General features: G+C 35.5%; 1 protein-coding gene across 2 annotated transcripts in view; it reads right to left on the reverse strand.

The window, feature by feature from the left end:
* The window catches only part of LOC136031714 (uncharacterized), a 144,832-nt gene that overhangs the window by 19,143 nt on the left and 97,721 nt on the right, over positions 1–27,968 (reverse strand). Inside the window, exons 11-16 of one of the 2 annotated variants that reach the window (XM_065711419.1) lie at positions 24,483–24,618; positions 18,783–19,028; positions 16,654–16,788; positions 12,725–12,800; positions 10,183–10,393; positions 7,600–7,769 (exon numbers count right to left, since the gene is read on the reverse strand). In XM_065711419.1, the coding sequence (XP_065567491.1) occupies positions 7,600–7,769; positions 10,183–10,393; positions 12,725–12,800; positions 16,654–16,788; positions 18,783–19,028; positions 24,483–24,618 (974 nt within the window). Of the gene's footprint in view, positions 1–7,599; positions 7,770–10,182; positions 10,394–12,724; positions 12,801–16,653; positions 16,792–18,782; positions 19,029–24,482; positions 24,619–27,968 lie in introns of both variants that reach the window. The other variant, XM_065711417.1, reaches the window with a different exon arrangement.

Genomic DNA, 27,968 nt, shown 5'->3' on the forward strand with positions numbered 1-27,968 from the left:
ACGACAACTAGATAAAAGAAGTGATGGATCAAGGAAGTGGCCGTCTTCCTTTCTTTCGTGCAGGTTTTACTTAAATCTATAAAAATTTGTCTTACAAAGAAGTCCTAATTGAAATCATAAAAGTACAAAAATGCACATTTTTAAGTTTACGATTTTTCAATTTAAGCCTGCAAAATCTGAATGACCTTCCCCCCTTTCCCTATAAAAATATTTCGAGCAAAAAAGAATCCAATTTTGTTAAGGTAAAAGCGCGCATTTTGTAGGTAAAATGCTAAATTATAACAAAGTTCTAGCTTTGAATCTGTCAAGCGAAAGAAATCTCATGAAATTTTATTCTCTCCCCCCTCCTCCTCCCCTCAAATATTGTATCTGCCATAGGTTAAAATACCTAGATTAAAAAATCTCAGTTATTTAACAATGACTCTGAAGTAAGAACATGGCAACTAGTTAGTTTTCCTGTACTGAACTTTTTGATATTGATATTTCTTATTGTTATGGCACCTGATATTTACCAAGTGACATAGCAATCGCAATTTCTGTCGGCCTGTCTATCTGTCCCGGTTTTGCTAATTTTGGCACATCCAGATAAGCTAGGAAGATGAAATTTGGCAAGTGTATCAGGGACCAGACCGGATTAAATTAGAAATAGTCGTTTCCCCGATTCGACCATCTGGGGGGAGAGTGGGGGGACGGTTAATCCGGGAAAATTAGAAAAAATGAGGCATTTTTAACTTACGAACGAGTGATCGGATCCTAATGAAATTTGATAATTAGAAGTATATTGTGTCTCAGAGCTCTTATTTTAAATCTCCACCAGATCCGGTGACATTGGGAGGAGTTGGAAGGGTAAACCTGAAATCTTGGAAAATGCTTGGAGTGGAGGGATCAGGATGAAACTAGGTGCTAAAAATAAGCACAAGTCCTAGATAAGTGATTGACATAACCGGAACGGATCCGCTCTCTTTGGGGGGGGGGGAATTAGGAATTGAGAAAATTGAGGTATTTTTAACTTACGAACGGGTGACTGGATCTTAATGAAATTTAATATGTAGAAGGAATTCATGTCTCAGAGGTCTTACTTTAATTCCCGACCAGATCTGGTTACATTGGGGGAGTTGGAGGGGAAAATCGAAAATCTTGGAAAACGCTTAGAGCGGAGAGATCGGGATGAAACTTGGTGGGTAGAATAAGCAAATGTCGTAGATACGTGATTGACGTGACCTGAATGGATCCACTCTCTTCGGAGGAGTTGGGGGGGGGGGGGTTGTCCAGTGCTTTGTCGAGTTCAGTGCTTCTGGACGTGCTAGGACGATACAAATTGGTAGGCGTGTCAGGGACTTGGCACAAATTGACATGACAAATCTAATGAATGTTGATATTTAGAAGGACCTCGTGTCTCAGAGCTCTTATATTAAATCCTGACCGGTATTAATCCTCTGATTTTCCTTTAAATAAATCTATTGGCTCTTTGAATTTTGCTAGAGCTCATGCCATATGAGCTCTCGGCTCTTGGCTCTTCCGCCCTCGTCACATGTGCCATATGACATCTTAGCTCTTGTTTTCTTATTAATATTATTCATCCTAGGCCCAACCGTTTGGGTTTTGGTGAACTCAAACAATTTAAACTGGTTGTATGCAGTTGCTGATTTTCGTAAATCACTGTAAAAGATTTCAAGACAAATAATTTGATCCACAACTACTGAAGTCAATGTGGGAGGGGAGAGACAGGGGGAACGCTGCCCCAAAGATTCCCCCGGATTTTGAAAAAAAAACTCTATTTTTGTTATTTTATACAAATTTTTTTTTCTATTTCGGCGAAAAATTGAGAAAACAACGAAATCCCCCCCCCTACATTTCCCTGGGTTGACACCAGTACTGATGAGCTAGAGTAGGATAAAATTACACCAATGAATTATAAGTACATAATTGTGCATTCTATGCTGGCTGATTAAATATTAACTCTCGTCTTTGAAAAATTGATAATTATTCTAGGAAATATACTGATTTGACGTTGATGGTTGTATCTAACCGACAACTTGATGTCACAGAGCCCATTACTCATAAACACATGTTCTAGCTACCCTTTTTCTGTTGTATACTACTAGACCAGAAGCATCAAAGAATTATATTTATTCTAGAAAACAAAAATTCCCGTCTCAATCTATCAAAATAATGCTTTTGATTTATTCTAGTAAAGAAACTGCTTTAACTTTGACATTTGTCTTTTGGTGGCCCCGTCGGCTGATATCTTGGAGCTCTTCCCCTTGATTACAAATTCTAACCCCGCTTTTATAGCTGGACGCAGCTAGGAGATTTTTTTTTAATTTGTTCCCCCCCCCCTAAACAATGAAGCATAGCATATATTTTAAAAAACATAATTCCACCATCACCTCTCCCTTCTAAAAACTAATTATTACACATTTTCCCCCTCCCTCCCAATAAAAAACAGGAAACATATTCGTGGTTTTCCCCAAATTGGAAAAAACTGCTAAAACCGGCAATTAGAACAAGTAAATACCAAAATCAAATAAAAACAGAACTAAGATTAGAAACCAATAAAATTTACTATTAAATGCAATTTAAAAGTAAAGAAGATACATTACTTGGCACATCCGAGGTCCACCAAAAACAGTAAGAGAAGTGCGCCCCTCCCCACCCTCCGAAAAAATAAGCATAAACCAATAAAATTTACTATTAAATGCAATTTAAAAGTAAAGAAGATACATTACTTGACACATCCGAGGTCCACCAAAAACAGTAAGAGAAGCGCACCCCTCCCCACCCTCCGAAAAAATAAGCATAAATTTTTTTCTAGAGACTGTATGGACCTGTTTAGGGATTTGATATTGACACTTGTGTCTTATCGATGTTTGGCGCTCCTGCCTCTAAATCAAAATTCTAGTCACATTCTTGCTGTCGGACACTAATAGAATAAGTTTACTGCACATTCCCCATCCCCCCGCCAAATATAAACAAGAAAAATATACTTGTTTTCTCACAACTTGGAAAAAAAAAACTGTGCAAAGTGAATTTGCTATAGCCACGCCCCTAGGATACAGTGTTTTTTTTTTTTCACTGAGAACAAGCTCGATTGAATAGGATTTCAGATTTGCATTTGATAAAAGCGGGCCCTAGTAATAACTGGTTTTATTACAAAACGGGGCCCTTGCGAGTAAATTTCACTCGATGATATTTTAGTATATTAGATTGGCAAAGCGGCATTATCGTCAGAAATTAGTAATGGCAGTGACAAAAGAGCATTTTGACCGGAGGATGGACGAAATGCTACAGTTAATTTCGCAGTTACAGAAAATCTTCGGCCGACTGTAGCCTCATTTTTTTAGGCTAAGCTTGGAATATCCAACGCTAACCAAATATGTATGAATGCCATTTAGCCTCCGAAGTGGAACACAGCGAAAAAAGGTTGTAGAGCCTATTTTTGTAAGCCTAGATAGCTTTGACCGGTCGATGATCATGAAGGAGTGTGGAAAACTTAAGAAGACGGTGTTCAGTATATCGGCGGACCTACCAGCGGAGCTTGGTAAAAGAAGAAAGGAACTTTTGTCATTAGGGTATAAGCTAAAAACATCTAGTGACAGCTGAGAAAGTTGCAGAAACTCGTCTTGTCCAACGAGGCGTCAGAATGTGGTTGGATGTTAAAAAGTCTAAAAATTCACAATGGGCGAAATATCTAGATGAATGCTTTGACCCAGTTAAAGTGCCAACTATCCAACCTGAGGAATTAGACTCAGAGTCATAATTGTGCGTGTTCCTTTCATTCATAGGTTTTGTCAGTATAAGATGATTGCCAATTGATGAGATTTCTATGTTGATTTTCCCCCATCCTTGCCAGCGGTCGGATGTTGATTAAGTTCTTGAACATTCCTTAATTTTTCGATATATTTTATATTTTTCTCCTTCATATGTAGTTGTCATTACAAGTTGACTGCCGCTTGCTTACATTTTTCTGTCTAAAATGTGTATTTCAGTGCTTTTTTTTATCCATGTTAATCCATTTTCTTTGTTTTGTTTTTCTCTTTCAGAGTTCAAAAAAGTTCCTACGGATGTGTGTATTTCTCATGGCTTTTGCTTCACTTCAAGATATGGCCTTGTCCCCTGGAAAATATTAGGTAAGAAATGAGTTCCTATTCTTCATCCGGGGGGCTGATCACTTCTTCATTACTAAAAAATTATAAACGGTTAAAACAATTAGAGAATTCTTTTTTGGATTTAGAGAAAATTTTTGATGAAAAAATAAGTAATGAAGATGATTTGCCGTTATTTAGTGAAAGTAATTACCCTAGAAGTAAATATGTTGATTTAATAGATTTGACGAAGGGGCACTTTGAATCTCAGTTCTCTGTGCTTCAACTTAACTGTCAAGGATTATGTTCGTCGTTTATGGAAATAACTTCAATGTGCCACCAACTGCAACCCAACATAATTGGATTATGTGAGACATTCCTTACAGGACAAACGGATAGCCTCCTAGATATCCCAGGCTATAGATCAAATTTTCTACATAGAAAAGAAGCTCACAGAGGAGGATTGGCTATTTATACGAGGAATAAATATGCTGTGCATATTAACAACCAACTGAGTCGGAATGTTGAAGGCATTTTTGAATCACTTTTCCTTGAGCTATATGGGCCTTCTAAGAAAAAGATATTGATTGGAGAAATATATCGCTCACCCTCTGGTTCTGTTTCTGCTTTTATGGATATACTAACTCAGATTTTACAGCTGATAGGAAACCAGAACCAAGATGTGATCACCATGGGTGATTTTAACATTAATCTAGCCTTTCCTCTACGAAATAGCTCAGTGGATCTTCTCACCATTATGTCAGGGTCTAATCTTTACCCTTCAATTACAATTCCAACCAGAGTAACAAAAAGTACACACTCACTGATTGACAACATTTTTTCTACATTATGTCCGGCGAAGGTATCAGTCATCACAAGTGACACATCTGATCATTTTCCTATACACACTGTCTTCAACACAGCGAGGATGCCAACTCCACTCGTAAGAACTAACCAGGGTCTACAAGTAATTAATCTTAAAGAGGAGAATCTTAAACTGTTAAATGATGAGTTAAAAAAAGTTTCTTGGGACAGTGTTCTAACAAATGAAGATGTGAACGAAGGTTTTGAAATTTTCCACAATGCGTTTGTAGCTGCATATAAAACATGCTGTTTTAAAGAGAAACCAAGAAACCGTGGAAGAAAAAATACACCAATATGTCGATGGGTTACCGAAAGCTTACTCATATGCATAAATAAGAAAAATAAGTTATGGGCAAATTCCAGAAACCACCCAAACCGAGGAAACATAGAGAGATATGAGACGTATAAGAAATGCCTTCATTCAGTTCTGAGGAAAGCAAAAAGAATTTATGTGAATAATAAAATATCGGAAAGTGGGAAGGATGGACGAAAAGTCTGGAAGGTCATTAATTCGATTTTGCGACCAAATGATAAGAGAACAGAATTGCCTTCCAGACTTTTCGTCAACGGGGAGGCTATTACGGAACCCACTCAGGTTGCAAAAGAACTCAGTACATTTTTCGCAAGGATAGGAGGAATTACATCTAATTCTGCAAAAAGTCCCCACATACCCTACAAGCATTACCTTGGCTCAGCATGCACCAAATCAATGGCAATAATTCCTGTGACATCAACTGAAGTAGAGCTAATTGTGAAGACCTTGAAAGGCACATCAGCATCTAGATTTGACCGGATACACACGAAAGCCCTGAAAGCAGTCCTCCCTTCTATCCTAGAGCCATTAACTTATTTGATAAACCTGTCTCTAAGAAGTGGTGTTTTTCTTTCGATATTAAAAAAAGCAAGAATAATCCCTCTGCATAAAGGTGGCCCTCACGACGATCCATGAAACTTCCGACCCATATCCATATTATCTGTTTTTTCAAAAGTTTTTGAAAAACCCTTACAAAGAATACTTTACCAGTTTCTCGAAAAAAGGGATTTTTTAATAGTCGTCAGTTCGGCTTCAGACCTGGTCATTCAACAGAAGATGCTCTGGCATCCTTAAGCTTATTCATCAACAGAGCACTTGACTCAGGTCTTCTCCCAGCTGCTATATTGATTGACATCAAGAAAGCATTTGACAGTATGGATCATACAATCTTACTGGGAAAGCTGCAACATATTGGAGTGAGAGGGATAGCCCTTCAATGGTTTGAATCTTCCTTCAAAATAGGTGCATCTACATTGGGGACGACCCAAGGAACGACACTACTGTGAAATTTGGTGTGCCCCAAGGATCAATTCTCGGTCCTCTTTTGTTTTTAGTCCATGTAAATGACCTAATTCGTATCCTTAATCCGAATCATGACGACTAAAAATGCTGTAACCTATGCTTTGATCAAACATCTGAGGACATTACTAACGAGCAAGATGAACTTATAGCATTCGCCGACGACACTACAATGACCTGCTGCGGACTCGATATGCCTTCACTCCAGCGGAAGCTTGAAAACATCATAGAAGAGACCTATCTGTGGATAGATGCCAACAAACTTGTCATCGATGTAGAAAAATCTTGCATCCTACTATTTTCTAGGGTAGGAACCCTTCACCCAGAAATAACAGGAATTGTAACGTCTCGTGGAAAGGTTCAACGATCAGTAAATGGATGTGCAAAATATTTAGGAGTAATAGTAGATGAAAACCTTTCTTTCCTTCCTCACATCCATGCTGTAGAATTAAAGCTTTCAAGGAATCTGGGTATCATGAAGAAACTGAAGCAAACATTCCCACGTAAAACCCTTACCCTTCTCTACAATGCACTCATTAGACCCCACTTACAGTATTGCGCAATGGTGTGGCAATCGACGTTCAAATCCCATCTGAAAAAACTGGATTCCATCCACAAGAATGCCTTGAAGATCATCAAACACACAGAAGATTATCTCTCGCTGAAATCGCTGTTTGAGATTTCCTGCTTGGTTTTTGCTTTCAGATTCCTCTCCGGCTTGCTTCCACCATCTTTTAGGAATCTATTCCGTTTGGTATCCGAACAGTGTCTTCCAATTACAAGACTGTCTGCACAGATCCATATTCGACATACGCCAACAGTCAGGTCGGATTTTTCGCCTGACATCGTCTGTGCTAAGGCTTACAATACCCTACCGCTTGAACTGAGAGGTAGGAGCTCCCTTGGTTCTTTCAAAAAGAGAATAAAAAATTATCTTGTTTTGAATTAGTTTAATTTGAATAAAGAATCTAATTAGAAAAGTGATTTTAGTTATTATTGAGTTTTTTTTTGTGGGGTTTGGAGTGGTTTGCTCCTGGATGAAGAGGTGGGGACTTGTAAGGATGTTTTTTTGGTAGGGGCCATGGTTGTATCGAGAAGTGGAGGGAGAGCCATAGTGCGTATTTATTTTTGAGGTGATATGGGACTCAGCATGCAGTTTTTGCATAGAGATGAGAGATTATGTATTTTATGACTGTTATAAAAATTTTTTTTTTAATAAACCCGAATGAACTGAACTGACAATTAAAAGGAAATAAAAACTAGAAATCAGTAAAATGCGCAATTACACACAATTAAAAAGAAAAGAAGATATATCACCTGACACATTAGAGGACCACCAGAATCTCCAAGACATGCGTCTCGGCCACCGCGATCATATCCAGCACAGAACATGTTGTCATTTGGTTGATAAAGTGGCAGAAAAAGGGTTCTTTTGCGACATTCTTCCGTTGATACCAGTGGTAATTGAACTTCTTGGAGTGTATCAGCTGCAATATAGATAAGTATAAGGGCTCACTCAGTTGTTAGTGAACAATCTATCTGGGGTGGGTAATCAACCCCATCATAACCTTAAATAATGACGAATACCACACTACCTTTCCATAATACAAATACAGAAGAAAAAAGAATAAGGACTTTTTTCCCAAGACAGTGAACGAACAAAACCTATTTGAATAGCAAGTCTTGGCTGAACTTTTCGTTAAGAAATAATGATGCCTAGGCTATTTAAAAAAAATGGATTTTTAACCAAGAACTTTTATTGTAAGTGTCTTATTGTTTATTATTTTCTTTGCTGAAGACGCCCCATAGATATAGGGCCGAAATATTCAAATAGGTTTTGTTTGTTCACTGTCTTGGGAAAAAATCCTCATTATTCTCTCCTCTGTATTTTTATCATAGCCTTGATAAATCATTCCACTCTATAATAGATTATATCACACATAATCACAATGATAAAAAAATTAGACAAAAATTATTTCTCAAATTCTTTTTACTGATCGAATTTAAATGCCAACATAAGCTGTAAAAAAGCTTATGTTTACGCTACATTTGCAAAGGAAAATAATAAGTTGAGAAATAAAAAAAAATATTAGGATTTTTGGTAGAAATATATCTATGCAACTTTTTAAAGTGCCTAATCAACTCCATTAATAATTACGCTATAATAAAAAGATAAACCATTATCACGCTATAATAATATCATACCTCATATAATCAAAACAATCGTAAAATAAAAAGAAAATGTACATTTTCCATTTTTTTATTTTTAAGTTTACATGGATACATGAGCTATCAAAAAAGCTGATGTATACACTACATTTACGAAGGAAAAAACTATTTGAGCAATGATAAAAAGAAATATTTGGACTATTTGTAAAAGTAACATTTCTTAATCGGATTTACTAGAGTATAAGGGAGTATAGAGTATAGAGTCTAGAGTATTTAATAGAGTAGAACTGAGTATATACACTCAGTTGCTGATAAAAAAAAAACACGTAATTCATGATCTTATATGCCACCCATCTAGAGGTAAAAAAAAGGTAAAGGATGCGGCATTTAGACTTTACAGTCCGTACCGGCGGTGCTGATCTCCGTTTCTTGGCCCTTCAGCCAGGAAGTGCAATGGGGGGTTGGGGGCCAGCCAACCTGTGCTTTCGCACAACTTTCCTGTTTATCTTCCCCAGATTTCTCCAGGTACCCATTTAGAGCTGGCTCGACTATGGCTAAGCTTACAGGATCACACCACTGACCCCCGTCCAAAACTGAAGAATTGGGTACAACGGGATTCGAACCCACGTCCTCTCAGACACAGGATCCCGAATCCAGCGCACCAACCCACTCGGCCAGGGCGACCTACCCATCTAGAGTAAATAGTAAGAACCTTTCTGGGTCCGACTCTTTCCATGATTTTACTTTTCCGACATTGCTTACAAGCTAAAGGTGTTAAAAAAAAACAACTAATGTGTACACTGTATTTGCAAGACAAAATAACTAATTATTCGGGAAACAACAATTGCTATATCGGTATGCAAGTTAAAAGTAATATTCCATTACTTTACTTAATCACTCAAATGTTTAGGTACTAAGAGAAATATTTATGCAAAAAATGTTTTGATACTGACATTTTCTGTTTCAAGCCATAAAGTCAAAGGTGTAAATGAGCCGATCAGAAGCCAAACTGATTAACTCTGCTCTTTTGCTTCAGAGAACTTAACTAGTTTTGATATGCATATCCCAAAGCAAATCCCCAAAATAAGGCTTCAATAACCTCCAAACCTTTTAAGATTTTATTTACTGCTGATGAACTTCTTACAAGCCAATATTGCTAACTATACTAAAAGAAAAACATGAAATCCAGAGAAGAAAAAGAATTAAAAACGAGGAAAGTTTTTAAAGCAATGAAAGGGAGGCAATGACAAATAAAGCAAGATAAGTCGCTAATGATCTGTACCGATCCGTCTCAGCGCTAATAATAACATAACTCGACTACAAAAGTGGTTTTCAAAAAGAAGCTAACGAATAATATTGAAAAACACACACAAAAAAACGAAAGACGAGCTACCTTTCTAACTTTCGCTTTTTTTGCTGTTTCTACTTTACTGGATGAAACATTTTCCTGGTTTGGATTGCCTTTTTCTTCTCTATGACCTTTTGTTTTTCATCTATCTTGTCTAGTCAGTATGTCTTAGGGGCTTAATAACTATATACTAAAACTAATTTAAAAACGTCATCTATATTTTAACACATTAGCAAACTTAAAAGTGAACATTTTCCCGCCACACCGTTAATAAATCCTCATTTAAATCAGCAATGTATCTTTTTTCGCAACTTTTTAGCTATTCATTATATGGGGGCAATCAATTTGGCTTCTGGACAACTCAAGTATGTAAAATAACTTACGAAAAACCCTTCCAGTTTCATAAAGTTGACCCCATCCAACCACAGTACACATCCTACCATTCTCGATCGGGGTATTGCTGCTTGGGAGACAAACTGGACGTACGTAATCAGTAAATTTAACAGGTTCTTGAAGGCGTAGCAATGAAATGTCGTTTATGTATCCGACATCCCTGTATCCTGGATGCAATAGGATATGAGAGATTTCCTTTAGCTGAAAAAATCATATTATTTTGTTAATGAATTTGTTTTTCATTAGAAAGCACAGACAGTAGCGGCCAAGTCGTATTGCATGTACAATTCGTGGTACATTTGATGATTATTATAATTGTTCAAGGCAAAATAACGAAATAAACTGAGGACCAGTCCACAAAGCTCATTGCTTCCACAACCAGAAACTAACTAGTGATAGGAGGGGGCCTAACATTGGATGATTATAAGTGGCGCATTGCATCCTCACGTTTGCATTTATTTTTTTCAGCATATGGCTTGGCAAGGTAAACCATAGCAAATGAAAATCTAAAACAATAAATTCTAAATGGATAATAATAAAATTGAAAATAAGATACAAAATTCGTTAACCAGAAGATAATTACTTTTATACAAATTGATTTTACTTACCAAAGAAAGTGGAAATAAAATCTAATTGCTTGAATTGATAACATGGAAATTAGACCAAACGTATATGTTTCAAGAAATTATGCATAACTGGGAATTCAATTTTAATGTTTGAATTGTTGAGTTGAATTCAATTTTAATGTTTGAATTGTTGAATTTAATGTTGATTTTAATTGTTTGAATTGATTATGTGGAAATTTGACAATGTTATATGTTTTAAGAAATTGTGCATAACTAAGAATTCAATTTTAATGTGAAAAACTTAAGGAAAAGCATGTTTGTTTACCTTACATGTATATATGCCGGTTATTTCTTGGCCCTCATAACAGAAAATGGTTAAACCTATAGCCCAAATTAGTGTACCTATGATTGTTTGAATTGATTATGTGGAAATTTGACAATGGTATATGCTTTAAGAAATTGTGCATAACTAAGAATTCAATTTTAATGTGAAAGACTTAAGGAAAAGCATGTTTGTTTACCTTACATGTATATATGCCGGTTATTTCTTGGCCTTCATAACAGAAAAATGGTTGAACCTATAGTCCAAATCAGTATACCTATGAAAAACCATACTTTCGTTCCGTCTAAAACCTGACATCTGATTAAAAACTATACAGTGAGATGAAAAGTAAAAACAAAGCATGTTCGTTTACCTTACATGTACCTATGTTTGTTTATTCAAAGCTTAATATTACACTAATGACTAAACCTATAGTTAAAATTAATATTTTTATAAAAATTCATGCATTCATTCTATCTAAAACCAGACACCCAACTGAAAACAATAAATAACTTGACGAGAAAAGCAAGCAAAACCATGGTTGTTTACCATAAAAAATAGAAATCCACGGTACCATTTCTTTCTCCTTTTTTTCCGTTGGTAAAGGCTCCCGGACTTGGAGTTGAAATATTCAGATTTTTTTTATTAATTAATGTGTTGCTTCTTTCTTATTCATTGTCCCTGCTTTGTTGATATTAAACCCATTTTTCTCGCTTAATTTTTGGTAAATGGAAAAGCAGCGTTGTCTAAGAAATTATTGAACTTCGAGGAGAGATGAATTTTGAATGGATTTTCTTGTGTAGAAGACCCCTCCCCAGACCAACATAAAATTTGCGCTTCCCAACCTCTTTAATTAAGTAAAATAAATAACACGTCTCAAGCCAGGGCCGTATCCAGAATTTTTGTTCAAGGGGGGGGGGAGGGTTACCAAAAATAGCTTTACAAAATACAACTAAAATTTGTTTACATGTATTTTTGTTACTTTTTGCAAGTCAGATACATTTTTGGGGGAGAGGAAGGGAGGGGATTAAAACCAGCTGCCCCCTCTCCCCGGATACGACCTACATCAAGGAGCCTAGCACAATAGATTATATAAAATTAGATTATATAATTAATAGATTATATAATTAAAAATTAATATAATATGATACATATTATGATATGAAAGTAATACATATCATATTATTAATATAATATAATATGAAATTAATAGATTATATAATTATTTATATAAAATGAGCATATAAGATAAATTTCCCCGGTCAATTTTATTGTTCCAGAAAATAACGCTTGATAAATTTTTGTGACAAAATTCATGCTTGAATCATGTTAAAGTCACACCTGTAAAATTGCGCACAAGTGAGGTACCAATGATATGTTATCCGCTGAAATTGGTGAGCTTGCTAATGTTCAACTTTTAAGCATTAATTTTCATTATCAGAATAAGGATCTATTAATCGTCCACTTTACTATGGCTTTACTATGGCTTGGGCATGTTCCTTATCGGAGTTCCCACAAAACTCGTTTTTGGGTTCTTAGGCAATTCCACAATGGGTAAAATTCCACAATAGTCCCAGATGGAATATCAGCATTAGTATCGAAAGATGAGTATCAAGTATCAAAAGATCAGTACCAATATCTTACCTGTTCATATGGAGATATGAAGTTTGAACCTCTTCTTAATGCTCCAAGTCGTGCAACCCAATGACTGTCAGTTGAGCTAAAAGAAAGTAAGATGCATTTTAATTTACAATTAGACCATTATAATCGCCAATTTGGAGTTTAAATGCCTAAAAATCCTCCTATTATATAGTCAGGTTTGAGCAGTTCTACTTAAGAATTTGCCAAACAACTGATTTTGATGTTGACGTTGCCAAGATGTTGCAAAACAAACTGTTTGTTGCCAAACAGCTGAAAGGATTTTGAAAAAATCAGGAGAACATTTGGCCAAACATTCCAACGCTTACTCTATCCTTACTCTATGCATATTTACCTTAGTTCTGCCCTAGGATGGATGATAGACTATCTATCACCGAATGAAAATGAATTTTATTTATAGAATTCTGAAAAAGTCATGCCAGGTTTGCCTCTCACAGAGATCATCTGTCTGGGTTTTACTCTATTTAGCCATGTCTCTTAAGTTTTTATTCACTTCCACCAAGTTGATTCTATTTCAAAAATTGATTTGATCAAAAAAGTTTGAAATAGCATCAAGGTTAACCAAAACTTAGGAAATTCCACAATTGGCCGTGGTTTCTTGTAGGATATATATAAACTAATCATGTAGGTCATTAAAAAACATCAATACTTCGGTATTTTGTTGTTCACGTTTCATAAATGTCCATTTGTTTCTCATTACACAAATCCAATATGTCATATTCATCATTATTTTTGGAAGAATTGAGACGTGTGTTTTAACGTTGTAATTCATTTGTTCACAGCAGTTTTTTTATAGGTTATGTCTCTGAATTTTACTCTATTTAGCCTCAAGTTTTTATTCACTTCCATCAAGTTGATTTTAATTCAAAAATTGATATGATCAAAAAAAGATTGAAATAGCATCAAGATTAACCAAAACTTAGGCAATAATTGGTCATAATTGGGACTAAATATAACACCGTCATAATTGGGACTAAATGCATGCAGTGTCACTAAAAGCATTTGAGCCTCATAGTTCGGAGATAGGACAAAAAAACCCCTTCCTTAGCAAGCAGGCGGGGAAAATAAAGTTGGGATTTCAACTTATATTTTAACATTATTTGACGTAGTCTAATACACGTTAGTTTGTTAACATGAAGAATCTGGTAGAAATTAAGTAATGGATCGCAACGTTGTTTACCTTATGAATTAACCACCTCATCTACAGTAATTCAAGAGGCGGCATGCGACATTTATTGTAAATTGAAATTCATGATCAAAATTCCAAAATCAGTGTAATCTGTCATTTAATCTGATCCTTTGCCTGGATCATATCTAGTTCTCAAGGTACTTGAAAGATTTAGTTTTTGCATAATGTTTTATCTTCCCTTGTGTCATTCATAGAAAAAGGGAGCTTTTGATATCAAAGTTGTTTTGAATTTATTTGGGGCAAAAATACTCCTAGTGCATCAAGAATATACGGTTCTAAACAAACGTCGTCCCTGAAATTCGTCAAAGACTTCACTAGCTACAGAACGCCACAGATGAAAATACGCAATAGACAAATTAACATAACGACACAAAAGAAAAATGTTGCAGCTACGACAACAAACCATCGCAGTGCTATGCTGTCTGAGGCAAGCACAGATGCGGACGCTCCTCCTCTAATCCTATCTACTCAAACATGTCTACTTTTTATCCCCTCCTGTGAAGTTCAAATTTTCTTTAAATCCTTTCTTTTGACATTTTTTAGACCTTTTCTTAGAAACGATTTTAAATCCTTGCTTTTCCCACCCCTTCCGTGGACGACTTGGTTTTTGTTTGTCCCCTGACGGATGTCTAAAATGTAAAATCTTCACCATCTTCATCCGTAAAATGTGGCCTATACACCTTAACCTTTCTTTGATTACATCCACAGAAAGTGGGTTTAAATCCAAATTCTTAGGTATACGTTCTGTTAAACAAGAACCTAAAACTATCCTTAAACCTCTGGAAACAATGCAATATACGTATCTTCTTCACACTAGGTTGGGAATCCTTTTTCCGAGGGGCAAGAGTTCGACTCCTGGTGTGGCCAATTATTTGGTTTGAGACAGGGGTCAGTGGCACGACTCTGTAAGCTCAGCCAGAGTCGACCCAGTTCTCTAATCGATACCTGGATAAATCTGGGGAAGGCAATCAGGAAGGGTGAGCAAAAGCACTGGATGGCTGGCCCCCAAACCCCCATTGCACTTCCTGGCTGAAGGGTCACGAAACGGATATCAGCACCATCGGTTTAGACCTTAAGGGTCTAGTCTCATCATACTTACTTTTTTTTTTACTCACATACTTGGCCCCTGTCATTATTGTGGCTTCCACTGTGCCCATCTTAGTTCGAAGATTTATCTTCCTATTCTCACAAATTTCCAAATGCGAGAAAAGACCCTGCACGTTGACTATTGTTGTTATATCTTCACTGTAACCACCATCTTTACTAATAATACTACCCAGGTAAGCTATCTTATTTTCTCGTTTCTTTTTAACAGAATTCCATTTAAATTACAAAAGGCACTCCAAAAAAAAACATACTAGCAAATATTAGTCCTTAACCGATTCTGTTTAAACCTTCTAATTTGGCCACAACCTATGAAACCCCAAACTATTTAAAACCTTTTTAAATTGCAATCTTTACCTAATGTCTTACCGGCCTGTCTTTGATTTCGTTGACGGCTATTTAACAGGAATGCTCCAGAGACACGGTCTTTGCTGATCTTACGGGTCGCAGAGGGTAGCCAAAGACGAAAAATGACAAAAAAAACAAAGACAAAATAGCCGGCATAAATGTCATATTTTCTTTATTTTTTAGACAGTAAATACTGTGATTGAGATCTCTCACAGATATAAACAGAGAAGCCCTGTAGAAAGCTGTGAAATTTCATATTAGACTGACCTCCAGCATTTACAACAATTGGGTGGTTGAGAAAGAAAAAATATTTTAAGGTTGGAGGACCCTGAAAACCATAAAAGCTAGAAGATGAATAAGTAAAATAAAAAAAATCATAGAATTCAATATGTTTCAATGCATAACTTGAAAAATGAGATATTATACTAAGAAACTGAGTAACTAAAAACTTAATTTATTGCATTTGGATGAAGATTTTCATAGACATATATACAAGTACAGTTGCAAATTGAATAAGCTTACTTAAGTGCTATGATGCAATTACTATAGACATATAATATGGTGTGTCCCTGGGCGAAATTTGGTTTCATTTGACCAACCTCTAAAGTTTGTAGCTACGAGACGGCTCATTATATTAATTTCAAAATTATGCTAGATCTAGCTGGTTCTTTTTTCATTCGAAATTTGGGATTGTTAGTAAGTGGAAATTCTAGAGTATAAGATTCTATATAGAGTATAGAGTATAAGTATGAAATTCTAGAGTATATAGAGTATAGAGCAAAATAACTTTTTATAGTCTATAACTTTAATCTAGAACTTATAGTCTATATTCTAGATAACTTTTTTGAAGTCGTTATTCTTTATTTAGTTATTTTTCATGCTCAATAGAAGCATTAAGATATTTCTTATGCAGGGTCTTCAGAGAGGTGTTAGCCAGAATGGGGTATAGTAAGAGGCTATTTGAGTCTATATGAGCCTCATCTGAACTTTGAGGACTCTAATCTTCTGTATCAAGATAAAATTCATACCCTTTTCAACTTGCCATCTTTGACATCTGTAATCTAAAATTGTCTCTACGACCATGCATAACCAAAATATTTTATCGAGACATTTAGAAAAAGAAACTATCTTAAACTATCCTAGATTTCAACGCCTCAGCCCCCTCTCTTTTAGTTTAGCCCTAAAAGACGTAGGAGCTATTTTAATTTAGCATTGTCTTTTGGCAAAATTACTGTGAGCAAATTAATTGACTTCTAAGATACGAATCACTTACTGATAGAAACAATGGCCAGCAGATATAAGCCATCTGTCTGATACCAAAGTAGCTCCACACTGGAAATCTCCATCTTTATAGAGAGCGGCTTGCCATGGCCAACTTCCAACTCCAGCGTTTGATCCTCCCACAATTCTTCTCCAATAAAAAAAAAATATAAATTAGTAAGTATTTCCTTATTGACAACCATTAATATACACTATATGTGAAAACCGGTTTCATAGCCACAAAGACAAGTGACAGAATAGATAGAAAATACATGATTTGGGCTATATATTTGCACATTAATGGGGGGGGGATAAGGTATAGCGTGTCTGCGTTCAAGGTGTGTTAGCTAAAATTGTTCTGTATATAATGAAGTAAGGATTGTTTTATAACTTCACACTGTCTAAATAATTTACACCCACCCACCCAGCCCGCCTAATGTGAAAATATATTGCCCAGATTATAAATTTCGCATCTATTCTGTCACTTGTCCTTGTGGCTATGAAACCGGTTTTCTCAGATCTAACCTATGCGTAATTCTTGAGTGTGTTTCGTTTAATTAAGAAGTACCGAATTTTACTTCTGAGATTTGCTTTGCATTTTCTGTAGATTAAAAAACACGTTGAAAACTAGCGAAAATACGCAAATTATTATTTAGCAAATAGGCATTATTATTACGCACATTTCACATATCTTTTCTGTTCTACTAATACAATGTTGATGTTGGAATTTGCTTGCTCCTCCCTTTGCCCTATAAAGCTTTCGCTTTAGAGAGAGCAATCCTAAATAAATTTTTCTTTTTTGTATCTCCGTTCAGTAATTTTGTAACCCCTTTTTACAGTTAATTTACGATACATGTCGCAAGCTCAAAAGGAAATAAAATCCAATGAATTTACGGATTAAAGCGTCTCTTCATGAGAAGGCCAGACTTGCTCTAAAGATTGAAAATACAACTGGTGTTAAACCCCTTTTAAACCTCCCTTCAGTTTATGTCCTGTTATGTGTTTCTTTCAAGCATCTTTCCTATATTTCAAACCGCGTTTAGATCATTCTCTAAGAAAAGTCTCAGTAATATCATAACTCTAGTTCGACGACTGGATAAATCTGAAACTGATGAATCTTAAGTATCTTATCCCCTTGGTGCAAGTTACAGCTGTGAGCAAGTCGCGAAATTGCATGTTTCAACAGAAAAATGCAACAGAAATAACAGAAGCAGCGAAATTGGCATGTCGCAAAATTGCATGTTTCAATAGAAACATGCAACAGAAACAGAAAAATTGGCATGTGGCGAAATTACATGTTTCAAGAGAAACATGCAAAAGAAACAACAGAAAGAGTGAAATCGGCATGTCGCGAAATTGCATGTTTCAACAGAAACATGCAACAGAAACAGCGAAATTGGCATGTCGTGTAATAGCATGTTTCAACAGAAACATGCAAAAGAAATAACAGAAACAGCAAAATCGGCATGCCGCAAAATTGAATGTTTCAACAGAAACATGCAACAGAAACAGCGAAATTGGCATGTCGCAAAATTGCAAGTTTCAACAGAAACAACAGAAACAGCCAAATTGGCATGTCGTGAAATTACATATTTCAACAGAGACATATACCATTAATGCGTAAACAGCAAATACAAATTTTCTATTCAATTTCGGAAACAGCAATGGTTCTTTCACACTACGCCGCAGAATTTTTCACACTAACATGACTTAAGACCGTGTGTTATAGTATGTAATCTTACAGATTATATAATATCTTAATCTTATTCTGTGATCTTAGGAAAAGATTACATAAGTTATGTCCGTACTAAGCATGTAGGCAGTACTAAGTATATTCGAGCTAAGTTTTGAATATTACGTAAGTTTTTGCCACGTTACAGAAAAGTTAAAAGTTTAACACACAAGATAGAATTTCTCGATAAGCAATTAGTAAGTTTTGAAAAATTGTTAGTAAACTTTTCCTAGAAAGCCTTTCATGCTTTATCAGAGCTTGAATCTATTCCACATTTTCAAATAGTTTGCTTATGATGATCGTAATTACCGTGAACGATGAATCTGATGGTGGTTACGAGACGTGACTTAACCACTTAGCAAGGAAAACAACGAATATCGGATGAGAGAATCTTAGAAGTTAAAAATTACCTTGCTCTTCCAGCTGTTGCCCGCGGTCTCATTCCGCATTCAAGCTGCTTGCATTGGATCTTGAAAACTTCTCTTTTAGCACAAGCCGTTGGACGAAAGTCCAAGCTAAGGGACCTTGGGTTTTCAACTCTCAAGGTAGATTGTCGCTCTCCATTTGATAGAGTCATCTCATAGTAAGGTCCGCTATTTTCAAAGCTTCTACCGCTTGCAGGATTATCTTTTGTTCGATTTACTACTTCGTGGGCTCTGCAAAATATAAATTTGTCACTATTTTGCATATAACAGCGCTACAACATATAACATATTATAACATATAACATATTATGCATGCAATACTGTGACATTATGTTTTATTTTATCTAATCAAACAGGTTTTCCAATGACATTCTGAATTACAAATGAATAATCACAATTACGGCCCGTTCCCCTAATGCTAAAGTTACTACGATATCTAAAACAGTTTCCTGTTTTTAATAGAATTTATCCACTCTTTTTTTTAACTAGCTAACCTCCTGCGATATTGATTCCTCTAGAATAATTTCCCACGTATTTGCATTCTAGAGAAATATTCAACCTAAGTTCGCTTGTTTTTGGGTCGGGGACTGTAAATATCAGATTTGTAAAAAATACTACATCTTGCCTTAATAAAAATAATATATAACTATATAATAATATATAATAATAAATAACTATATAATAATATAAAAAAATAAATAATAAAACGCTTGTAAAGTTACAGAACGTTTGTTAATAAAAAACGACTAAATAATGTTATGATTTTTTCTTCTTTTTTAAATTCGTTTTTTGTCAAAAGAACAAAGTAGAAACATTTGTATTTTTTTCAAATGGCTCATGCTCACTAGACTAAGCTAACCTCAACTTTATTCCATAATTTGAGAATAAAGGTTAAAAACAAAAAATTTGCTCAATTCCGGAAAGTATAATGCTGGATACAAAAAAAAACATTTAATTAAAATTGAAACTTTCACCAAATAAACTTAATTTACGCTTACTTGAATGTTTATAGTTTTACCAGGTAATACCAAAGAGTTGGTGACACTAATATAAAAATGCCACACCTCAAGTGGCACTGGTATATCTTAATTCCTATTGTGACTACGTTATATAAATAGCGACGAAGACCACACTGCCTTTCCTCATCATAATTGCTCGTTTCATCACAATTTGTTTATCAGTCCTGGTTGAACTTCGCTGAGGTAAGGATGCTGGGACTGTTTTGAAAAAATTTTCATTTTAGTTTTATTGATTTTATCCTGTTGTAAGTTTTTTCTTCTTATACATTTTTGTATTGCTGAGGACCACCCTTGGACACAGTGCCAAAACATTCATTGTAATTTGTTTCCCACTGTCTTGAGAAATTCCCTATTGTTCTTCTTGTTTTTGGTGTTTGTGATTACGTTATAGCACCAAACATTTCCTTCAATTTAGTTTTCTATTTTCTTTGGCTACGACTTAAACGAATTATATTGACAGCAAGTCCGTTTTTTTTCTTCAGATAGTGTCCATGCAATATCTGGGTATTTAACGTGGGAGAAACATTCTACGGAGGAGTTTCCCATGAAGGGAGGAAATTTTTAATGAAGGGAAGCTTTATTTTACCCTTTTTGTTTATCTCTTTTTTACTTGTGCCCTTGAAACTTTAATGCTTTAAAGTTTGGAATATCAATGAAAATCGGGGGGTGGGTGAATATTTAGTGGTTGTCTTCTTATGAAGGAAACATCCTATACAGTTAAAAGTATTACCATTACAGTCCTTATTTTATGCCAAATATCATCTCAAATATTACCAAATATTATGGCCGATCCCCCCCCCCCTAATAGTCATGTTGTTAGATGTTTTCCAGAATAGTTGTGCAAGGATAGCTCTGTGTACCTGTTTGACTGACCGTATTTCAAACAGTAAGCTGTATAAGAAGTGTTATTCTATTCTATTTTCTAGGTCTATGAAAGGTTGATACGGCTTCTAGTGAGAGATTACATAGAAAAAAACAGTTTTTTAACTGAAAGTAAGGAGCGACATTAAAACTTAAAACGAACAGAAATTACTCCGTATATGAAATGGGTTGTCACCTCCGCAATCCCTCGCTCTTTACGCTAAAGCTTTTAATTGTTTTAAAAAGTAGAATTGTGGCAAAGAGTCAAACTTTAGCGTAAAGAGCGAGGGATTGCGGAGGGTGCAACCCATTTCGTATACGGAGTAATTTCTGTTCGTTGAATTAATGCATGTTTGATTTTAGCTCTCCACACATAAATTATTAAAATGAAATTTGCATATTAATTCCTTTTTTGGCTAAATGGCTTTCTCTTAGTTTTGATCAGACGATTTTGAGAAATAAGGGATGGGGAAGGAGGCCTAGTTGCCATGCAATTTTTCGGTTACATAAAAAGGCAACTATAAATTTTAATTTTTAACGAATTTTTTTATTAGTAAAACATACGTAACTTAAGAATTAACTTACGTAACAAACTTTTATATTCTTTAATTTGTATTATGTATATGAGGGGGTTTGTACCCTCGTTAATACCTCGTTCTTTACATTAAATCGTAAGTTTTGTCCCAATTCTTTAAGAATGATCCCTGAATCAGAAAGGCCGTAGAATAAATAGTTGAAATTACTAAAAATACTATAGCATAAAGAGCGAGGTATTTATCTCCTCCTAAATACCTTGCTCTTTATGCTAAAGTTTTTTAGAACCCCTCATATGCGTGATAATCTCTGTTCATTTTAAGTTTCAATGCTACTCTTTACTTTCAATTGAAAAAACTTTTCCATGTTTATTTTTTCATTGTTTTTTTATAGTAATTTTAGAAAATCCTGCGCCTTTTTCATTGAATTTCTGTTCCCCCATGACATATTTCTCCAAGGAAAGATCCTCCCACATAGCCCCCTCCCCTCAACCCAACCCCCAAAAACAAAAAAATCCCCTGAAAACGACTGTACACTTCCCAATAACCATTATTATATGTAAACACTGGTCGAAGTTTGTAACTTGCAGCCCCTCCCCCAGCGACTGTGGGGGATTAAGTCATTCCCAAAGACATAGTTATTATGGTTTTTGACTATGTGGAACAAAATGGCTCTCATAATTTTGATCTGTTGACTTTGAAGAAAAAATGAGCGTGGGAGGGGCCTAGGGGCCCTCCAATTTTTTGGTCACTTAAAAAGGGCACTAGAACTTTTCATTTCTGTTAGAATGGGCCCTCTTGCGACATTCTAGGACCACTTGGTTGATACGATGACCCCTGGAAAAAAAAAAAAAAAAAAAAAAAAATAAACACGCACCCATGATTTGTCTTCTGGCAAAAAATACGAAATTCCACATTTTTGTAGATAGGAGCTTGAAAATTTTGCTATAGGGTTCTCTGATACGCCGAATCCGATGGTGTGATTTTCGTTAAGATTCTGTGACCTTTAGGGGGTGTTTTCTCCTATTTTCTAAAATAAGGCAAATTTTTTCAGGCTCGTAACTTTTGATGACAAAGACTAAATTTGATGAAACTTATATATTTAAAATCAGCATAAAAATCTGATTCTTTTGATGTATATTTTAGCATCAAAATTCCTTTTTTTACAGTTTCGTTTACTATTGAGCCGGGTCGCTCCTTACTACAGTTCGTTACCACGAACTGTTTGAAAGGCTGATACGGCTATGACAAAGGATCCCGGTATTTGCCGATCCGGGATCTACTTTAGATTAATTCATTTTAATTTACCAATTGTTCTATTTTTTTGTATCCCTGGGCAGTACTGCACTATCAGTGATGTTAGTAATTTTTATTTCTATTATTGCATGTTACATCTCCGGAGACCTTCGATTCATTATAGTTTTCTTGGCGCTTAAGGAATGTCTAATTTTATTATTTCTAAGTAAGTTCTGTAGTAAGTCAGTTCTTAAAGTACCAAGGACAGTCTCGAGTACACGGAGCGGATTCACAGGCAAACACGCTGACTTGTAGCTTGTAACCTCTACTCATGTAATTGATGTACTCATGTACATAGCCACATACGTCATTAAATATTAGTAGAAACTTAAAATTTACTTTTTAATCAACAAAAATTCCGTTTGTAGTAGTTTTTAAGGTAGCATAGAGCGAAAACTTTTAAATACAAGAAACGCGAGTGAATAACCAGCAAAGAAATAAGCTGAAAACATGTGGTACCAAATAGCTTCAGAAAGTGTGTCTGTTTTTGTGAATCCATTTTCACGGGTAAAAATAGCCGCCAAATTAATTAATTAGTTATTTAATTAATCAGCTGATCTATCTTCACGTTTCAACATCTCGGCGGCAACAATGACGGCAAAGTGGTGCTGCTCTAAAACTTCAATATTTTGAAAGAGTAAAAAGAAAAATCCTAGAAAAAAGGCATAAATAAACTCAAGATGGGTTCTGGGGTCATTTTTTTGTTCAGTAATACAATCAGTAATAATACCTCGTAAACTAAAAATTTCTGAAACAACTATTTAATGGCACTATTCTGAAAACAGTCTCTGAAAAAACTTACTCCTAGAAAAACGATTTAGAATAGGATTTCTCTCCCAGAACCAAAGTACGGTTCTTATCTGCATAGTGGCCTAAATTCATGAAAATATAGAGGGAGTTGGGGCAAACCCCATTTCTTAAATCTAAGGGGGGAGTCGTTTTTGTCAGTTTTTACAATGAAAATATTAAAAAGTTGTTTTTCAATCAAAATACCCCAAAAAGAGGTAATTATCAAAACCTAGGAGGGGAAAGGGGGAAAGATAGGGGTTCATGTCCCACTCTACCTACCCCCACCTAATTGAAGCCTCTGTGTCTGTGACAGTCTCTAAAGTAAGTCTCTATTCATTGAGCTTCATTTGGCGAAACGAATTTGATAGAAGATATCAAGAATACAATGTCTTTGAACAGTTTGAATCCAAAACAAAAGGGTGTATCTCAGTAAGGGGTAATTAGCTCCCCGGTGGCAATTTAACGGAAAAACAACTACATCCATGAGGACTATAACATTTGTTCGTTGCTTTTGTGGTTCATATCTTAATACCTAATTACTCGGTTCATGTGTGATTCTATCGTTTTCCCATAAGCAGGCCATGTCCTTTGTCCTTTTATTTGAAAATGAATTTTACACTATCTATAAAATATCATAGAGATACACAGTCACCTTCTGAAACTTTAGAAAGATTCATGTCTTTATTATTCAATGTTACTTCCCGGGAGCAGTAAAACCCCTAGCCTAGAGGTCGGCACACCAGACATTAAATCGGTTGTCAGTGAGGATCACGATTCGAGTCTTGGAGCCGCTGGTTATTTGATTTGAGCCGGGGGTCTGTGACGTGACTCTGTAAGCTCAGCCACAGTCTATTCAACTTTAAATGGGTTACCTGGAGAAATCTGGAAAAGGTAAACACGAGTCGAGTGTGAAAGCACAGGATGGTTGGCCCCCAGCCTCCCATTATACTTCCTGGCTGAAAAGCCAAGAAACGGAGACCAGTACCACCGCTATACAGTGAAGTCCAATACCGCGATCTTTACCTTTACTACTTATACGTATTTTGAATTCATCTGAAAACAACTTTTTTTTTCTACTGACACGTTACATTTTTTTCTGAAAAAAAATCACGTACACAGGTTAAAACAAAAAAACGTATTTGCTTGGTGACAATACTGCAAAAGAGTTCGAAATATCAAATTATTACCTGTAAGTTAGTGAGCTACAAACTGCTTTTCCCAAATCCTCCAATTTCCACTTCTCTTCTTCACTGTTTGAGACTACATCCACATTATCCGCGCAAAGTTTGCCCCAACGTCCGTCTCTTCTCACCATCAAAAAGCCTGAAAAAGAGCGAAAGTCAAAATCGAATACAATTTCAAAAACAAAGCGTTTGGTAAACTGAAATGAGATAATTTTTGACAATTTAACATAAGGATATAAAAAAAGAAAAAAAATAGCTGATCTTGCCACAGGCAGTGCAGCGTTACCCAGTACAATTACAATATCCAAAACTAGGTTAATTTTTATTAATTTTAAAGCTAGCCAATTAATTAAAAACTAGATTAATTTCCATTCATTAAAATTTGTATGTCCATTAAGTTGATCAGCACCTTAGAGAAATACCCTATTTTGTCAATTATGAAAATTTTCAGTTTGTGTGGCCAATTTATTTAGAATCGATTGGGTGGTCTCGCCATAAATTGTAAAGCCGACACCAAATTTCCCAGAAATTTTAGAAAAAAACATTTAACTTCTTCCGTTTTGTGTTGAAGATAGAGATATCCAGCTTTAATAGAAACTTACATTATCAGAAGGTGTGAATTTTGTTGCTTTCAATCAAACAGTTCGTGGTAACGAACTGTAGTAAGGAGCGACCCGGCTCAATAGTAAACGAAAATCTAAAAAACGGAATTTTGAAACTAAAAGATACATCAAAAGAATCAGATTTTCATGCTGATTTTAAATATTTAAGTTTCATCAAATTTAGTCTTGGTCATCAAAAGTTACGAGCCTGAGAAAATTTACCTTCTTTTGGAAAATAGGGGGAAACACCCCCTAAAAGTGATCACACCATCGCATTCAGCGTACCAGAGAACCCTATAGCAAAAATTTCAAGCTCCTATATACAAAAATGTGGAATTTCGTATTTTTTGCCTGAAGACAGATCACGGGTAAGTGTTTATTTGTTGTTTTTTTCCCAGGGGTCATCGTATCGACTAAGTGGTCCTAGAATATCGCAAGAGGGCTCATTCTAACGGAAATGAAAAGTTCTAGTGCCCTTTTTAAGTGACTGAAAAAATTGGAGGGCATCTAGGCCCCCTCCAACGCTCATTGTTTACCCAAAGTCAATGGATCAAAATTTTGAGATAGCCATTTTGTTCAACATAGTCAATAACCATAATAACTATTTCTTTGGGGATGACTTACTCCCTCACAGTCCCAGGGGGAGGGGCTGCAAGTTACAAACTTTGACCATTGTTTACATACAGTAATGGTTATTGGGAAGTGTACAGACGTTTTCAGTTTTTTTTGGTTTGGGGGCTGAGGGTCTTTGCGGGAGGATCTTTCCTTGGAGGAATATGTCATGAGGGAAGAGAAATTCAATGAAAAGCGCGCAGGATTTTCTAGCATTACTATAAAAAAAAACAATGAAAAAGTTTTTTTCAATTGAAAGTAAGGAGTAACATTAAAACTTAAAACAAAAAGAGATTATTACGCATATGAGGGGTTCTTTTCCTCCTAAATACCTTGCTCTTTATGCTAAAGTATCTTAAGTAATTTCAACTATTTATTCTACGGCCTTTCTGATTCAGGGGTCATTCTGAAAGAATTGGGACAAAACTTAAGCTTTAGTGTGAAGAGCGAGGTATTAACGAGGGGACAAACCCCCTCATATGCATAATAAAAATATAAGAATATAGAAGTTTGTCACGTAAGTTAATTCTTAAGTTACGTATATCTTTTACTAATAAAAACGTTCGTTAAAAATTAAAAGTTTTAGTTGCCTTTTTAAGTAACCAAAAAATTGGAGGGCAACTAGGCCTCCTTCCCCACCCCTTATTTCTCAAAATCGTCTGATCAAAACTAAGAGAAAGCCATTTAGCCAAAAAAAGAATTAATATGCAAATTTCATTTTGATAATTTATGTGCAGAGAGCCAAAATCAAACATGCATTAATTCAAAAACGTTCAGAAATTAAATAAAAAAAAACTAGTTTTTTAACTGAAAGTAAGGAGCGACATTAAACTTAAAACGAACAGAAATTACTCCGTGTATGAAAGGGGCTGCTTCCTTCTCAACGCCCTGCTCTTTACGCTAAATTTTTTACTGTTTAATAAAGTAGAATTGAGAGAAAGAGTCAAACTTTAGCGTATAGAGGGGGGCGTTGAGAAGGGATCAGCCCCTTTCATACACGGAGTAATTTCTGTTCGTTTTAAGTTTAATGTCGCTCCTTACTTTCAGTTTAAAAAACTAGTTTTTTTATTTAATCAATTGGGAGTTCCCTGTGGTGTCATCAGTTTTGATTGGGAGCCCCGCTGACAAAAAAGGGACGTAAATTTCATTGTCTCTTCAGTTAAATTTCACAGTCAAACCACAAATTTTTAACAGCTCTCGATGAAGGCTAGTGCCCCGGAACAATTCACTAATGGGCCCTTTGTCTTTGTGACGGCCAGCCTATGTTGAAGCTTGCAAAATGATTTTTAAGGCACAATATCACATTAAAGGTGTAAGCTTATTTGGAACCAACCAGACATTTTCTGAGTGGGGCACTTTCTTAATTAGAAATTCAGTTTTATTAATTAACTTATTAATTATTTTTTTTATCAATTAGAAAGTAATTAGGGTTAGAATAATATGCAGATGAAAGGCTAGTTTTAAACGCTTTAAAAAAAAAAGCTTTAAAAAATTACAAATTAATTCTTAAATTTGCGTTTTCATTAGAAACCTTATGATTTTACTTGATAATGTAAGAGGATTTTTATGCTTCGTTTTTTTTATGTTTCTTTAAGAGATTTCTTTCGAAAAGCTTTCCATTTTTCCAAAGCCAGTAAAGCCATACTCAATGCTTTTCTTCAGCAGATTTCAAACACGAACGCAGGAGGGAGACATTTTTTCTGCCTCCCCCTCTTTTGAAATAAAACCTTGGTACTTTTAAATCTGTTCCTATATATTCTTACATTTTCCATTTTTCAAGATTGCCCCCCCCCCAAAAAAAAAAATGTGCGTGGTTGCCGGCTTAAATTGCTGTACCATGGACCATGAAATCATCTGTTGCATAGTTAGTCGTATGCCAAGTTTCACGGCCAGGTTTAAGCCAAAACATGATAGCAAGAAAACTCCCTGAGTAGTGCCGATTGGTGGGGGGGGGATTACAACTTTATTTTTGTATTTAATTTTTTTTCATTTTCATTGAAAAAATATAAAGGAACGACAAATTTGCACTCCCCCTATTTTTTTTTTTGAATTGACGTCACCGCTTCCAAAAAGCGGCCCTAAAATTTTAGCGGTGCGCAACATTGTTGGGTATGCTCCATACATCAATAAGCCTTGAAAGGCACGTGGACAAATGGTCAGCAGCCCAAACCGACAAATTGTAGTGGATTGAGCTCTGTTTTTAAATTCAGGGCTCGGGGTTCTATTCCAGCTGGCGCAAGACTGGGCGACGGGCTTGCTACCTGTCCCTGTAAAA

The sequence above is a fragment of the Artemia franciscana genome, chromosome 10 (assembly GCF_032884065.1).
Source record: "Artemia franciscana chromosome 10, ASM3288406v1, whole genome shotgun sequence".
Lineage (NCBI taxonomy): Eukaryota > Metazoa > Arthropoda > Branchiopoda > Anostraca > Artemiidae > Artemia > Artemia franciscana.